General features: G+C 39.7%; 2 protein-coding genes across 4 annotated transcripts; one reads left to right on the forward strand and one right to left on the reverse strand.

Annotated features, from left to right (window-relative positions):
- The first annotated feature begins 1947 nt into the window (after positions 1-1947).
- LOC139935073 (cytosolic beta-glucosidase-like) lies at positions 1948-9391 on the forward strand. Its single transcript, XM_071929527.1, has 3 exons — positions 1948-2122; positions 5075-6340; positions 8975-9391. Exons 1-3 carry the CDS (start codon positions 2113-2115, stop codon positions 9181-9183), a joined length of 1485 nt encoding a protein of 494 aa, XP_071785628.1. The 5' UTR covers positions 1948-2112; the 3' UTR covers positions 9184-9391.
- Positions 9392-10223: 832 nt separating this feature from the next.
- On the reverse strand, positions 10224-17570 carry LOC139935075 (6-phosphogluconolactonase-like). 3 transcript variants are annotated; one of them, XM_071929532.1, is made up of 5 exons: positions 17158-17570; positions 15451-15660; positions 13435-13575; positions 12104-12234; positions 10224-11312 (listed from the first exon to the last, which is right to left on the reverse strand). In XM_071929532.1, exons 1-4 carry the CDS (start codon positions 17416-17418, stop codon positions 12115-12117), a joined length of 732 nt encoding a protein of 243 aa, XP_071785633.1. In that variant the 5' UTR covers positions 17419-17570; the 3' UTR covers positions 10224-11312; positions 12104-12114. The 3 variants fall into 3 exon arrangements, with proteins under 3 accessions (XP_071785633.1, XP_071785632.1, XP_071785630.1); XM_071929531.1 differs by having other exon boundaries at positions 10224-11484; XM_071929529.1 differs by having other exon boundaries at positions 10225-12234; positions 17158-17569.
- Between the last annotated feature and the right edge of the window lie 249 nt (positions 17571-17819).

Here is a 17819-nt window from a genome sequence, read left to right on the forward strand (position 1 = left end):
GGGAACTTCCTCACAACAATAGTATACAATGAGTGGCTCAGAGTGGAATGGTCGGAATATTATCGCGAAGTAAAACTTGGACTGTAAGCCGAGTGAAATGGAACAGTCTAAATTTTACCGACCTTGATTAAAGCCACTCAATATTTGGTATAGGATAATGCCCGAGGTGCGCGCCATTCGTACACACTAATGGCGCGTTTACCGAGGGCATCGTGCGACTTAACCCACACATGTGACGTCATGCTATTGTTAAAATCGCTCCATTATTTTGCACGAATGGCGCGATATTGTTTAATTGTTAAGTCTATTGTTGGAATGTATTACGAAATAACTAATGTCCACTCCAGTGAACACCTCTGGGGGTGTGCGAACATGGTCATGGACGAAGACCAACATTTAGGAAATACGCTCTCCGAAGGAGCGAAAGTGGCAGCACTATGACAGTGAAAAATGCAAGAAATTTACCTTTTTCGAAAAGTACAAACTCACGACTAGGACTTGAATGCACTTGCACGTACGTGGTTTCGAAGTTCGATCGAGGCAAAGTCTGCCTCGATTGACGTCACAAAAGGTGTAGGCGGAGTCACCCCCAAACAACTTTAACTATTTTGTTAAACATATCAATCGTTAAAAACAATTACTCAAAACATTGTATTATTCTCATAAACATATACTCTAATGTTTGAAGACAAAACATATATATTTCCAGGTGACTTTTAAAAGCCATACCAATGGAAGTGTGTACGGCTGTCTTTGCACAGCCTAATGGAATTCTTTTGCAGTTTCTGGCTTTTTTTCTTGTAACAATAAATATTATAGCCCTTAGAACTATTTTTTTAGTGTTTGTTTTTTTATGTCTCAATGTTTTTACTGTATAATTCGATCATTCGAATATCCTTTTGGGGACAATATACAAAATAATAATTGAATTGAATTGAATTTAAACAGCTTGTTAAATGGAATGGTTTGTTTGATTTTGTATTTTTTTTTATATATTTTTTTTTTTATATTGTAAATACAAATATAAAGCCCTTTATTAATGTTAGTGTTTTTTTTATTATGTGTCAAGGTTTTTAAAGGCAGTGGACACTATTGGTAATTACTCAAAATAACTATCAGCATAAAACCTTACTTGTTTACGAGTAATGGGGAGAGGTTGATAGTATAAAACATTGTGAGAAACGGCTCCCTCTGAAGTAACGTAGTTTTCGAGAAAGAAGTAATTTTCCACAAATTTGATTTCGAGACATCAAGTTTAGAATTTGGAGGTCTCGAAATCAAGCGTCTAAACGCACACAACTTCGTGTGACAAGGGTGTTTTTTCTTTCATTAATATCTCGCAACTTCGACGACTGATTGAGCTCAAGTTTTCACAGGTTTGTTATTTTATGTATATGTTGAGATACACCAACTGTGAAGGCTAGTCTTTGACAATTACCAATAGTGTCCACTGTCTTTAATGCCTGTAAGCATTTTGAATAACCCTTTTAGGGATAAACATTAAGGTGTATTACATTAAACCGAATAGGATAACATTCACAAGTAAAGACGCGTGATGGGTCCTCCCGACATCAAGAAATTGAAAAAAATATTTTGGTGTAAACTTGAAAAATAATGCCGCCGCTAGGAGGCGCTCGATCTGGGGTTGAGAATGTGTGAACAAAACTGAATAACTTGGAAGAAATATATTTTAACTGTGTACATTGCACTCTGACCGCATTAAAAAGTTTCTTGTCAGCATAAATCAGGCATGGTCAACAAAAGCATATCAACATTTTGTAGACAACGTTTTATTAGCTGAACCTCATCCGTTATACAATCATTCACTGTGATAACCACAAATCTGTACCGCGCTTTATTACACCCGAAGTGCATCTCATCAAAGCGCCCCCTCATTATTATTACCTCTGGACACTGGACCATTTAATACATTACCATCTCAGTTGTCTGCTCAACCATCTCTGACCTCACATGTGCCCATTTACTCCTGGGTGGAGAGAAGCAATTTAGTTAAGTGTCTTGCTCAGGGACATAAGTGTCACGACAGGGACCAACCCTTCGATAAACAGAAACACCAGAGCTCAGCCACGACACCCCACGACACAGATCAACATGGATAAAGGTATATGCTTTTCTATATTGGAGTATTTTTTTTTTCACACTTCTGCCCAACGCCATTTTGGGTTATGTTTGTTGGTTTGTTGTACATTCCGTGATATATTATTTTCTTCTTCGAAATGCCCGCAAACAAACAGTGTTCCTGCATTGTTTGTAACTTTGTGTGTGCATAACTACTTTGGAACGCGATAGTAGACAACATGGCTGACTTCAAACATGAAGAACTTTACCCCTGTTCATGTTTTGAACAGATAATGCAGCACCCACTGTCTGTGTGCCTCACACAGTGCGTGCACTGACCTCGATCAGGTTGAACGCACACCACATGCCTTGTACTGATAAACCAGAAATGGGGTATTCCATTATACATAATAGGGGATCAAACTGCTACTCACATAATAAGTGTCAATAAACAGACCAGTGTTTTCTTTGCTCCTTGCATAATGCGATTTGGCTGTTGTATAACCAATAACTGTGATCTCATTTATCTTTGTTTGCATGTCAACTGATTTTTACTGATTTTTACTTTAAAATATTTGTATAAATGTAACACAGTATACCCCCTGAGCCCTTTCCTAGTGCTGCTTCGACTGATTAATACCAAAGATTATAGAGCGCCGCAGATGCGGAACTGATTGCTTTATCTATTGTTGGAACGTGAAATACACATGGGCGCCATTTCAGCAAGTGATTGTTTTGTTTCCCATTGATAGGAATGGTCATTGTCTGCACTGAACTGCACTGATCTATTGTTGTATCAAAGGAGTTACTTGCCGAAATGGCATCCAGTGGGATTTCACATTTCAACCCGAGTTCCGCATCTTGCGGCGCTCTATAATCTTGGTTAATACCCAACGAATGTGCGTTCGAGCGTATGTTTGGGGCCACGCATAAAGCTTTGCTTCTCAGTGAGCTCCCCTGCAGTATCCCAAAAGGTGTATTTATTATTTACCTGGATAAAATGTATAAATGGAAACATATAGATCGTGTTCACACTTGATCCGGCAAGAGCGATCAACGGAGGATCAGATCCTGCAAGGGCGATCATACTGATCGCGGACGCGTTCCACTTGAGTCTGATCGTGCATTGATCCCCCTAGCCCGACCGTCGGTTCAACGGAAGTTCCACACTGCTCGTGTGACAGGTCAACTGAGCAAGGTCATTGATTGTGCGCACACGCAGGCGCACGCGTTGCCCGTGGTGATGCATGCCGCCATCTTAGCTTATGCTTCGTTCGCTATATGCACAGTCCGACTCACTTTCACCGTTTACGTTTGATTTTTTCCTCATTAAATTACAGTTTTTTAATGGATGATAAGTTTCGTTTATTTATGTCGTACAACAAATAACGTGAACAACCACCAACAACACTAAACCTTAAGTGTACTATAAGATTTAAAGTATGGATATCCAAAATGAATTTCAAATACTAAAGAAAACTGTGGTATAATGATAAAAAAAAACACGAACGCCTGATGAGAAGAAACCTGGTCGATGCACAGAGGAAGAAATGGTCGAAGCATGTGGTTCGTCACGCACGGTTGTTGCATGCAGTACAGGGATGCAAATGCCAAGTACCATTCAAATTGTGTAATGTTCTTTTGTGCACAGAAATGCTGTGCTACGTGTTGGAACCAGTGTAAGGGGACGCTCTCATTGCATAACCAACCCTGATTGTTTACAAGCTTTCGCGGTTTATTTTTTTCAACTCTGTTTGATTAAACCGGAAGTCGGTAGGTCAAATTGCGGGATCTGATCCTGCGTTGCGTTCACACTACGTTTTTGATCCACCTTGCAGGATCAGATCCTCATTTGATCCCGCAATAAAGGGGGATCAAAAAGGAGGATCAGACCCTGATCGCTCTTGCGTTCACACTAGCTGTTTGATCGCCCTTGCAGGATCTGATCCTCCTTTGATCGCCCTTGCCGGATCAAGTGTGAACACGGTCATAGGGGCCTAAAACCTTATTGCCTGTATTAGATTTGTTACTGTAAAAAAAATATATCAACCTTGAAACCTTAAAGACAGTGGACACTATTGGTAATATTGTCAAAGACTAGCCTTCACAGTTGGTGTATCTCAACATTTGCATACAATAACTATCCTGTGATAATTTGAGCTCAATCGGTCATCGAACTTGCGAGATAACAATGAAAGAAGAAAACACCCTTGTCCGCCGAAGTTGTGTGCGTTTAGATGGTTGATTTTGAGAGCTCAAGTTCTAAATCTGAGGTCTCGAAATCAAATTCATGGAAAATTACGTCTTTCTCGAAAACTATGGCACTTCAGAGGGAGCTGTTTCTCGCAATGTTTTATACCATCAATCTCTCCCCATTACTCGTCATCAAGAAAGGTTTTATGCTAATAATTATTTTGAGTAATTACCAATAGTGTCCACTGCCTTTAAACCTTGAAACCTTGAACTATTTCGGTCGTTGGCCAGTGATTAACCAAAAGCCAATTCGACCGAAACAGTTAGTATTAAGTATTGGTTAAGACCGCCTAAACGCACCTTGCAAGTAAATCCATTTTTACGTGTTCTTAAGATAATAATATAAGCTTTAAAATACATACATTACATTATTTCAAAAAGCATTGAATTGACTGGCATTCTACTGCCAACTAGAGGGAGTGTCACAAAAAGTCCGCCACTTTAAGAGACGTTAAAGGGAAGGTACACGTTTGGTAATAATTAAATTACAAACTGACTTGGGAAACGAGCATTGGGGAGCTGTTGGTAGTATAAAACATTGTGAGAAACGGCTCCCTCTGAAGTAAAGTATAGTTTTTGAGAAAGAGGTATTTTCTCACTATAATAATAAAATACTTCTAGCTAGAAGTCTTTTATTCCTATCTGAAAGGGAGGCGGCCTCTAAAAAGGAGGCAGACGGGGACGATTAAAATGTTTTAAATTTTAAATTTTGCCTAAAACAGTATTTTCTCCGCACACTCAGCTGCTGAAAAATTCATCTTTGATGCTTTCCACGACCCGGGGAGAGACGCACTTCTGCACGGAAAGTTCCCCGGGGATTTCCTGTGGGGTGTAGCAACAGCCTCATACCAGATCGAAGGTGCTTGTGATGTGGACGGGAAGGGTCCAAGCATCTGGGATTCCTTCAGTCATTCAGAAGGTAAAGTCTACCAGAATCAGACAGGGGATATTGCATGCGACAGCTACAACAAGATCGAAAGAGATGTAGAGATGCTTAAGGAGCTTGGAGTGAAGGCCTATCGCTTCTCTATCTCGTGGTCTCGGATTCTACCAACAGGTACCATCGAGAGCTTCAACCAGGCCGGTGTGGATTACTACAACAGAGTTCTATCTGCCTTAGAAGCGGCTGGGATTGAACCTATGGTGACTCTCTACCATTGGGATCTTCCTCAAGCCCTTCAGGACATCGGCGGTTGGGAGAATGACATGATGGCCGTGTATTTCAGTGACTACGCTGATGTTTGCTTCAGGGAGTTTGGCGCCAAAATAAAGCTTTGGATCACGTTTAATGAGCCTTTAGTTTTTACAACACACGGTTACGAGATTGGTTCTCATGCTCCTGGCCTGAAGCACAGTGGATACGGGGCGTACAGGGCTGGCCATACATTAATCAAAGCCCATGCTCAAGCCTGGCATTTGTATGATGACAAGTATCGTTCGAGGCAACAGGGTAAAGTTTCAATTGCCTTCAATTCGGATTGGTTTGAACCGAAGACTGACTCCGAAGATGATAAAGTGGCTGCCCAGAGAGCCGCTACACTCTCCCTCGGTTGGTTCGCACACCCTGTGTTAGTAAACGGTGATTATCCTGAAGTGATGAAAGAATATGTCGCCAACGCAAGTCGACTTCAAGGCCTCTCAACATCTAGACTTCCTCAGTTTTCAGAGAGTGAGAAGAAGACGATCGCTGGGACGTTCGACTTCTTTGGTTTGAATCATTACACAACCTCGCACGTCAGTCATAAAGCTACAGCTCATCCCCGCGTGGCTAGCTTCATGTTAGACTGCGACATTGAGTTGACAAAAGATGACGCCTGGCCGAAAGCTGCTTCGTCTTGGTTGAGCATCGTACCTTGGGGTATGAGGAGATTGCTGGGATGGATCAAGGAGAATTATGGAGATGTACCTATTTACATTACGGAGAATGGGATGTCACAGAGTGGGATTGACATCAAGGATGAGTTAAGAGTCAAGTACTTCAAGGCCTACATCAATGAGGTACTCAAAGGTAAGATGCAATCCAACGGCACATCCGGGGTGGGGAGTGGAGTGGGCAAGAGGGTCCCCGAAAAAGAAAAAGAAGGAGGGGGAATAGAGATAAAGGGAGAATACATGTTTAGTTCCTGCCTTTTTATAATAAGGGGAAAGAGGGGACATTTTTTTCCTTCAAAATGGCCGCCTAACACTTTTTTTTAAAGACAACCGGAATGGGCTTCAAAAAGAAAAAAATTAATTGTCTGAAATCGTTAAATGTTATCCCCTTTTATGAAAAAGAATGGGTTTTTTCATTCAAACAAAAGAACAGAACAAAGGAGGCGGTCTCTAAAAAGGGAGCGGTGGGGACGCTGATAAACACGCATGTACCATAGACAATCTGCTGCATATAACCGTAAACATTGTCCTTTAATTAAAAAAAAAGTCAATGAAAAAAAAAGGCAATCACAAACCCTCTTAAAGGAACTTTACAGATTTTTTTTTTTTTTTTTTTTTTGCTAAAAAAACTGCTGCTGGCAGTCTAAGAACTTTATGTAATCACCATATTATACATCAACTGACAAACCTGTAGAAGTTTGAGATCGATCGACCATCTGCGTCACGAGATAAAAGTGAAAAACTGATCACTGAACGATAAACTCCAACAAGGAAATTAGTTAAATTTTCTCGTCTTCACAAATTAATATCACATTTGAGATATTTGTTTATTTATTTATTTCAATGGATGTTTTCTATATGCATCTCCATTAGGTCGTGTATTATGTTTGTGATGTTATACGAGTTTTGTTCTTTTCTGTAATGTTCCTTTAAAGCCATGATAATACACTTTCGGTACAGAAAAGAAAAACAAAGTTCAGAGATTTACAAATAATTTACAGGGTTTGCAGAAGACAATGGTGAAAGACCTTTTCTTGAAATATTATTCCATAAAATGCTTTACTTTTTGAGAAAACATTAAAACAATATCAATTCTCGATAGCGAGAATTTTTAAACACATGACACGGCGAAATGTGTGGAAACAAGAGTGGGTTTTCCCGTTTGTTTCTCCCGACTCCGATGACCGATTGAGCCTAAATTTTCACATGTTTGCTATTTATAATATAAGTTGTGATACACGAAGTGTGGGACTTGGACAATACTGTTTACCGAAAGCGTATAATGGCTTTAACACTAGACAACATTTTATCAGCATGTGCTGAGAAGACCTAAACTGAGGCGTTGCAACCAAACAAGTCCCTTCGAAATACGCTCACCATGACAGACTTAAAAAAAAACTAGTTCGCGTTGAAACACAAAGGAAGATATATGACAAAAACCCAGACATTTGGTTGAATCCAACTAAGCCGATTCGGTCACTGGCTAGTGATTTTCTTTTGGATTGACTCTATTTGGAAATGCATTTAAAAGGCTGAAAAAAAACCCAAGCCTGCCAGACTTTTATTTTTCTAAAGCTTGTTAAGACCATTCGAGAGCACCTTTGTTTCGTCGCCTTGAATGGCTACCAATTCGAGCCACATATAATATTTCAAACTTCTTGTTATTGTAAAAAGAGAGGTTTCAACTCTAGTATTTGTAGGGCACCTCCATCTCTCCGAGAAATCACTTCTTTCAACAGCATAAAGCCCGGTTCATACTTCCTGCAAATGCGAATGCGAAGCGAATTTGACGTGAACTTGACGTCACACCCTCCTTTCGCAGCGATTATTCGCAAGGGATAAGGCAGAGGGCAACTGCTGCGAATTGTTCGTTGCGAATTTGTGCCGTCAAGATTCGCTTCGCATTCGCATTCGCAGGAAGTATGAACCGGGCTTTACTTTCTGTGCGCAACCCGCTCACCATTGGACAAAACACGTCTATATTCCTCAAACCTACATGCTAGTCGCTAACCGGAGATCTTGCCTTAGTTCAAGCCGCTGTTCCCCGGCTCTGGAATTCCCTTCCCCGTAACATCCGGCAGGATATTCACACTTCATATTCTTCAAAAATAGACTCAAAACCCATTTATTTGTTTAATCAAGGCATGATGATATTTGCTTACACAAGTGTCTTTGTGTGTATCTGTATCATTGCATTGTTTGTACCGTAATTACATTGTTTGTCAGCTTTTGTATCAGATGTGTGGGAGCTAGAAAGAAATTATATTCATGAATGACTATCAAATGGCCAATTCAACCAAAAACGCACCCCTGAGGGCCTGGGTTGTTGAATCGGTATCTAAAATGACAACGCCAGCTCATGTTGTGCTTAAAAGATTTAGGCAGAAAAAAATTGTTCAGGGTCCTGCCTTTTTTATTTTATTTTATTATTATTATTATGTTTTTTTTTTTGAAATGGCAGACCTGCCGTCGATTTCACAAAACTCTTCTTAACTTAAGACTAATCTTAGGACTTAGGACGAGTCCCAACCCTGCACTGTAGCATGCAGACCTCAAGATTAATCCTAAGTTAGGACGAGTTACTCGTCCTAATTCGAGATAAGTCTTTGTGAAATCGACGGCTGCATATTTTGAAAGATATTTACAAAAGCACGCCAAACAACTTTTGTTTTTAATAACTGATTTGGCCTAACCATGGAGGAATACAAACCCTCCATGGCCTAACAGTATCACGGAATCTCTGTTACACCTGTAATATATTTTTTTTCAGCCCATCTGATAGACGGTGTAAACGTAACGGGTTATTTTGCATGGTCCCTCATGGATAACTTCGAATGGGCCCAGGGATACCGTGAGAAGTTTGGTCTTTACGAGGTCAACTTTGACCACCCCGAGCGACTTCGGACACCCAGAGAGTCAGCTAAAGCTTTCGCCGAGATAATTAACAATAACGGCTTTATACCACCAGAGGAGAAATAAACTACAAACTTATAGGGGTCTAGGCACTGAAAACTACATTGGTAATAATTACTCAAATGATTGTTAGCATAAAAACTGATGGTAACGAGCATTGGAGAGCTGTTGATTATTAAGTATAAAACATTTATGTGAGAAACGGCTCCCTCTGAACTAAGTAACGTAGTTTTTTTTTTTTAAGACGTAATTTCTCACTCAAATAATAAAAGACTTCAGCTGAAGCCTTTTATTGTGCAGTCTGAAAGCTCACAAAGAAATACAACAAGGGTGTTTTTCTTTTATCATTCTCTTGCAAATTCGATGACCACTATTGAGCCAAAATTTGTTATTTTATGCATATATGTTGGGGTGCACCAAGTGAGAAAACAAGTCTTTGACAGTGTTACCAAAGGTGTCCAGTGACTTTAAATAATTAGAGTATTAAAGTGGCTGAAACCCTAAGTTAACAAAAGAGTGGAGGATGTGCAGAGCCCTCCAACGAGGCACCTTGTCAGTACATGCCGACATCTGACACAGGCAGGGATAAAACGTGTTTATTTTCAAGTTGTCCATGTTTCTTCAGAGTCATAATAAAAAAAAAATCACGTCTCAACCCCCGGATCGAGCGCCCTCTAGTGGTGGCATTATTTGTCGGCGATCTCCGGACCGTTCTATTTCCCTCGGCTGCGCCTCGGGAAAAAGGAACGCTCCCGGGATCATCTCGGGAATCACTATTCTATAAACAATAATTGAACGTGTAGTTGGAGAGCCATTCATGAACGTGTAGTTGGGGGTGTAGAAGTCCCAGCCGATTTAATACCTTCCGCCCGTAGTAGTTTAAAAGCAGGCCAATTCATTTCAGACCTGAGAATTCTCAAGAATCCCGGAAATCTATTTCGCGGTAGCAACAGCTAATTATATTCCTTACAAAGGAACTGCAAGCACAAAAATTGTTTGCATTTATACAGTAATAATTATATTTATTAATTCATAATTTTTAGTTGTACAAAAATAGAACTCTAGTATCGCCCATTTATTCAACATCGAAATGGGCATCAATTGAAATTAAACATTCTAACACAACCTTCTCGGGCCTGTATCACCTAGCAAATTGAAAAAGAATCATCAAAACAAGGAAGGAGTTGACCTGACACCTTCTAAACTATGACAATTAAACTCATGGGATGTTTAATTCGCATCGGGGATAACGAACACTTATTTTGCTTTTGCCCTCAGCACAATTAAAATATAAAAAAAAATTTAAATTTTGTGCGCAACTTTTCAAAGTTATTTTGTTTTTGCTGATTTACCACTACCAATAAGGAATTTATGAAGTATACAAATAGAAAAACAACAACAACAAACACAACAACAGTAATTGAATGTTTGATGTGTCAACCTCAAGCAGAGTCCTTATTAACGACCAAAGCCAATCACTTATGCATTTAAACTTTCAAAGTTTTGCCAATTGATAATATATATTTGATTAAACAAAATTCTACTTGAAAACAAAAAATAGTAGTTAAAACTTAGCAGCAGAAAACGAAGGCGGCATAATGCAACAAGTGATATAATAGTACTCTCGATGTTGGCAATTGACTCTGCTATAGGTTATACACCCAAACAGTCACTTTTCATGTTAGTTGTTGTTTTTAATTTGCATATTTCATTCCTTATTAGTAGGATGACTTAATTATCGAAAAAAGTATTACCTTTCAAAGTTGTGCTAAAGTCATACTTTTTAAATAATGTGCCAGAATATAACAAACTTTTAAGATTAAATTATCCATAAAGACTAATTATTTGACTATGTCAAAGTGTCATTGTTTATCTCTCTTCAATTCAATCAAAACCATTTTAACAAATAAACCATCTGTAAAGGGAAGGTGCACGTTTGGTAATTACTCACAACAAATATTAAATTAAAAACTGACTTGGTAACGTCAACAAGCATTGGAGAGCTGCTGATAATATAAAACATTGTGGGAAACAACTCTCTCTGAAGTAATGTAGTTTTTGAGAAAGAGGTAATTTCTCACTAAAATTATTAAAAGACTTCTAGCTAGAAGTCTTTTATTCCTACCTGAAACCACACAAATTCGTCCAACAAGGGTGTTTTTTCTTTACTCATTTTCTCGCAACTTCGATGACATCTTAATGGAATAAAACCACAAAATCTTATTTCAGTGCTCAATTTTTATACTCACTTTTGATATGAAGCAATGGCTCATGTCTGACAAATTTATCATCTGTTGCAAATTGATCACTTGAACTGCTGGAATCTCGAACAATTTCAGTGTAGTATCTTGCCTGCCAGGGAAGACACTGGGAATGCACAAGGTCACCAAGTTAACAGATTCTCATTTCTGATCAGCAGAGTGTGGGCATGAGTCACAGTCATGACACTTGCGTCCTTAACTATGATGCTTTGTCCACAGAATCTTGTAAACAATTACATGGTGCTACGATTAAAGCCGTAGGGGTCGATTTCACAAAGAGTTAGGACTAGTCCTAACTTGGGACTAGTCCTAACTTGGGACTAGTCCTTGGAGATATCCAAATTGCATGGATAGTCCTGAGTTAGGACGAGTAACTGGTCCTAACTCGAGATAAGACTAGTCCTAACTCTTTGTGAAATCCACCCCAGGTCTCATAATTCAAAACAACAGTCACTCCCTGGCAGGAAAACACTGAGGTGCCAAGAGTGACACTGAGTGGTGGATATGCACTCTACATGTATATATGTTGGGCGCGTTCGCGCTGCGCTATTGAAAGATCAATTATTATCAATTGGTCGCGCAGCGATGGTCGATTGCTGCACGACCAATAGATATTTCAATAGCGCAGTGCGATTGGTTGATCGCGCAGATTGACCAATAGCGCCCAACATATATAAGAAGCCACTATTATTATTATTTAGGGGTTACTAGAAATGCTCACTCACGTGGAGCTTCCTCAGTACTTTGCTTGGAGGTTCCCAGCAGCTGCCTTATCCAGGAACCAGTGGACTGTACCTTTAGTTAACTGCACTCTCGCTGCTGGTAGAAGTGGGAGCTCGTTCCCTTCAAGAACACGCTGTGTAAAAACAAGAGTCAAAATCTTTATCATCAATTGGTCAAGATCATACACAATTTTTTCTTTTTTACAGATGTACGCCTACCCATGCTCGAGAAGACCTAGTCTTGGTGCAAGACGTTTCTCTTTTCTCTTTCACGCACACCGCGGCCAATTCACCAAAACCGCCCGCACCGACTCACCTGACTTAGTCCACTCACCGCCCCGATCAGGTGAGTTGGTGGAGAGCGCGTCACGTGGGTGTGCATAACATTTTGTTCTTATAAGACAGTTTCTTCATTCCGATTGATGGAGAGAAACGGCTGAAACAGTTGTGCCACATCACTCAATACGCGCGACGCCCACAGCATTCCCTTATAAGGATTTGTCTACGCGAGGCTGCGGAGGGCTCTACCATTTCATAGCTGGAGGGGTGTTGTGTTTAAAAAAATCATTTAGCCATTTTTGACCAAAAAATTATGATGTTTTTGACCGAAAAGGTATTTATGAATGGGAATCAAAGTGTGTTGAGTCGATTTTCAACTAGTGGTTTAAACCCTGATGCCTGGTTTTTTATAATTTACCTTGACTTCGTCTCGGTAAATTAGAACCATGCCTCGTTGGGATTAAACCACTAGTTGAAAACCTCTTTACCACACATTGATTCCCTTATTAACGTTCACTAACTGGTGGCAAATATATAAACAATAGCAACGCAACATGACAACAGTTTTATAGCAATTAACAGCATTCAAAATCAACTCTTGTATACAAAATGTACCACACATACACCTCAACAGTGTTTTCAAGCAATATGGGCAAACAGAGGCAACACGATCTTGCGACATCAAAATAACAAATGGGATAACTGGTCCAATAAATAAATAAGAACAGAAATAAGTCACCAGCTAAAGTATCACACAAGGCACAATACTAAATGGCATATTCCCAGCTGATTTGTACATGATATTGCTTTGCTCACTTGGCTACACTCAGCTCATAAACATTCAGCACTGTATAATTTACATACAGCTCATGTCAAAGGTCACACAGTGACCTGCATTCCCAGGGTTCAAACATAAAATGTTATTACAGCTCCTTCGCACAGTTTGTGCACTTAGTGCCTGCAATACCACGCACAAAAAAACACCACATACTTTGTGAACGGTTTGTGGGTTTTTTTCGGTGACAGTTTTGAAATAAAGTGTTTGATTGGTTTACCTGAACAACTTCAGCTTTTCCAGCTCCAGTGGAAGCGAACATTGCACAGCGTGCAGCTTTAATCACAGGATACGTGATGGTCACTCTGCACGGAGGGGGCTTTGGTGAATCATCAATCGGAGCTATTACTAACGACTCTTCCTGTTGAAAGTGATAAAACAAGAAAAGCTGCTTTTTGAACATTCTGAAAGAGAACACTGCATTTGTGGTGTAACATTTCTGTTTGGGTGTAATTTTTTTGCATTAAAAGTTTAGTTGAGCCTCTCGAACCAACCTCCTTTATAGTGTCAGCAAGAATGACCCCAACAAGTGCATAAAGCCCGGTTCAAACTTTACTTCCTTTGAATGCGTTACAAATTTTTACGTCGCAAACTCGCAATGAATGATATGCAACAATTGAACTCGAGTTCCAACTCCTGCAAAAACACTTGCTACGAAAACACCCAATGACTTTAAAATTTGCTTTGCATTCAAATTCACAGGGAGTATGAACCTGGCTTAACACTCAACAATATGACAGACCTACACAAGTTGAGACGGCTAGCAACAACTCAAAGAGATAGAAGAAAGGGGCTCTTATAACGTATCTCTAGCTTAAATGTACATGTACACTTGAGTGGTGTCGGTTGAGGCTTTTTTTTGTGCTCAGTGCGACCAATGGGATCTTTTAGATAATTATTACTATTTTACAATGTTTTAGATTATATATACATACAATTTTATATAAGCCTACAAGTGTAGTTATTGCTAAGTCATCGAATAATTCCAAGAGTTTGCTCAACAGACATTGGGACAACATTCCATCATGTCTAATGCAATTCGAGAAATGGTGATGACGCTTCAAGGGGGGCACAATCAGACAATAGACTAAAGCATTGTTCCCATTTGACTTTTTTTGTCCGCTGCCAAGCGGAAAAATACCGTGGCTGGATTTGGTGTAATCCTACAGACATGACAGAGCGTCTACACCTGGAGTTGCAGTCTACATTCCCCTACGTTTGCATGCCATTTTATAATGCAGAGCTGTTCCCGTTGGACTTTTTAGTGGCCTCGCTATGTCATGTAAGTTACCGTGGCTGTGCAGAAGTCTTCCTCGACCTCTATCAGCCTGACATTAGTTTTAACATCATTGTCCCAGTAAAGGAGGTCAGTTTATTATGTGTCCCCATTGGATTCAATTTAGTCATTCTACAGAAAATTTGCGGTACAAATGTACCTCAACAAATAAGTCCAAGGGGAACATTGCTTAAAGACAGAGGACACTAATGGTTAATGTCAATGATAAGTTTTCTCACTTGGTGAATCTCAACATATATGCATAAAAAAACGAACCTGTGAAAATATGAGCTCAATCTGTCATCAAAGTTGGGAGATAACAATGAAAGAAAAAACACCCTTGTCACACGGAGTTGTGCGCTAACTGCACTTTCAGATGCTTCTCAAAAACTATGGCACTTCAGAGGGAGTCGTTTCTCACAATGTTTTATACCATCAACCTTCCCCCATTACTCATCACCAAGTACATAAGGTTGTGTGCTATTAATTATTTTGAGTAATTACCAATAGTGTCCATTGCCTTTAAAGGCAGGGGACACTATTGGTAGTTACTCAAAATAATTATGAGCAAAAAACCTCACTTGGTTATGAGTAATGGGGAGAGGTTGAAAGTATAAAACATTGTGAGAAACGGCTCCCTCTGTAGTGACGTAGTTTTTGAAAAAGAAGTAATTTTCCACGAATTTGATTTCAAGACCTCAAGTCCTCAAGTTTAGAATTTGAGGTCTCGAAATCAAGCATCTGAAAGCACACAAGTTTGTGGGACAAGGGTGTGTTTTCTTTCATAGTTATCTAGCAACTCCAACGACCAATCAAGCTCAAATTTTCACAGGTTTGTTATCTTATGCATCAAGTGAGAAGACTGGTCTCTGACAGTTACCAATAGTGTCCACTGTCTTTAAGTCTGCCTTTAAGTCTAAGTCCAAGTCTAGAAGAGAACAGACTGAACAATCCCATTACCTCCAATAATTTATGTCCAGGGAAGAGCGAACATGTGTGGCCGTCTGGTCCCATACCAAGTACGAGGAGATCAAATACTGGCATGCCATCTAGACCCTTTGGAATGGCGTTAAGTTTGGTAGCATAGTCCTTGGCTGCGTCATTCACTGAGAGGGAAGGGTTTATCGCATAGAGTTGACTCTCCGGTAGATTGACTTTCCCAATTAGTTCCTGTTAAACAATTTGCAAAACAAAAACGGCAAGTGAGATTTAAAACATTCTTATTCTTGAATTGGTCATTAAACGTTTACAAGCAGATAGTATGTAAAATGAATACTACACTAAGTAAATACAAAGCAAGGCAGTCCAAAAGTAAACAAGAACACTAAAAAACAACCTTAATATTATGGCCAGGATCAATAAAAGTATAATTAACCACTGTACATGTAGATCGAAAGCCTGCTAATCCAGTCACATAGGGCATGTAGGGAGGCAAAAACACCATATGAGATACTCTCTTTGGACAAATTATAATACTTCAAGAATAAATATATAATCTGCATACACAAACACAAAGCACAACTTAAAATAACAAAACCAAATTGATCAGAGTGGAAACAACATTCTTGACTAGATTCATATAAGGAATGTCCATTAAAACTTCAGTAAAGAAAAATGGTGTTTGAAGCTTTGCATGGTGTGGAGATAAATATTAGTAAACTTTTGGGTACTACATGTGCCTTGTAATTTGTATAAAACTTCTCCTGCAGAAGAGCAGAGAATACTACTCGAAACGTCACAACCAAACCGAAGAAAATTTATCACATGGTTGTACCCTCAAGTTTACTATTTAATCAGTTTACTATTTAATCAGTAAAGATGTCCATTTTAGTTACCAATTCCATTATAATTATTGGGATGAGTTGCCAGTCTGGTGAAGCCACTTGTGTAGTGGTGAAATGTCACTGATGTGTGACTGTAAATTCATTCATTCTCTTTTGTTTTCATCCAAAAATTGGAAGTTGGTAAAAATTTATTTCTTTACTACTGCTGCAACTACCGGCAGCGTCAAGCTAGCACCGGATTCAGCACCGGATTCAGTGTCGCCCTTATTTTGGTTGTAACAGCCAGTCGGCTATGGTATGTTTTTAAAAAGGTTTTCAGATACAGTTTTAGGCCTGAAGACGGTATAACAAGGAAGCAAACAGGCCTAAAACTGTATCTGAAAACCTTTTTAAAAACATACAATAGCCGACTGGCTGTTACAACCAAAATAAGGGCGACACTGAATCCGATGCTGAATCCGGTGCTAGCTTGACACTGGGGCAACTACCGTACTCCTACTTCTAGAGCTATATGAGGTTTCGATAGCGGAACGAAACCTCATAATCATACTTATTTACTAGGACTGTAGGAGTACTTACTGTTGTTATTACTAGCAAGACCTATCTCTACGGGGGCGGGGGGGGGGGGGGGGGGCAAGACACTGAAAAATGGCTTTTAGTTTTACAATAACATGTCATGATTTTTATAATTTGCTCTAAACTAAACTTGAGGCTTGTAAAGCTCAGAAGATTCACTGACACTGGACGAAGCACATCATTTTCTTAAGTCGATTTAGAGTTAAGTAGATCAAAAATCAGGAAATAAACAACAACAACAAACAGTCAGCAGGAAATGTTTCGTAAAACATGGAGCTGGAGGAAGGAAATAACGACCATTCCATACCTTGTAAATCCTGTACGTGCTGTCACCGTCATCAAACGACACAAGTCTCTCATCGCAGAAGAACACATGCCATTTACCCCACTCCACGTTTTGTATCTTTGGCAGGCCCTCGATCATAAACTTGGCCACGCTACCACCGGAAACACCCAGATAAAATGCCCCCCTCTCCCCCACGGCTGACTTGCTCTGCTCGGCAACGAAGTCGCACACTGCGGAGGGAACGTCTTCGGTTTGCAGTACATGAACTTTCCTTGAAGCCATATTGGTAGAGAAAGTTCGTCTCTTTTTTTCTTACCGTTTGGTGCTTAATTCTGCTTAAAAAACACCGATAATTGTGCAAAATTACTGCAAAAACTAGAGAGCCGACGACACACAATTTAACACACGGAAGCAGATCGATTGAAAGAAAGACAGGTACCCGCAACTTTATTTCCGTTTGGTTGAGTGGAAAAGGAGTCTATTTACCACTCAGAATTCTTTTATCAACGTAAGAGGGCGCTTTTTAACTCACGCTCCCATTATTCATCATTCTGCCTGCACGGCAAAATAGCGGACAAGCCGGGGCTACTTTCGGATGAAAAGTCCTATTTAATTCTCAATAATGTGGACAGTTTGAGACTCGAGGGGGGGGGGGGGGGGGGGCACACACTGAAAGAAAACAT

This window comes from Asterias amurensis, chromosome 3 (genome assembly GCF_032118995.1).
Source record: "Asterias amurensis chromosome 3, ASM3211899v1".
Classification (NCBI taxonomy): Eukaryota; Metazoa; Echinodermata; class Asteroidea; order Forcipulatida; family Asteriidae; genus Asterias; species Asterias amurensis.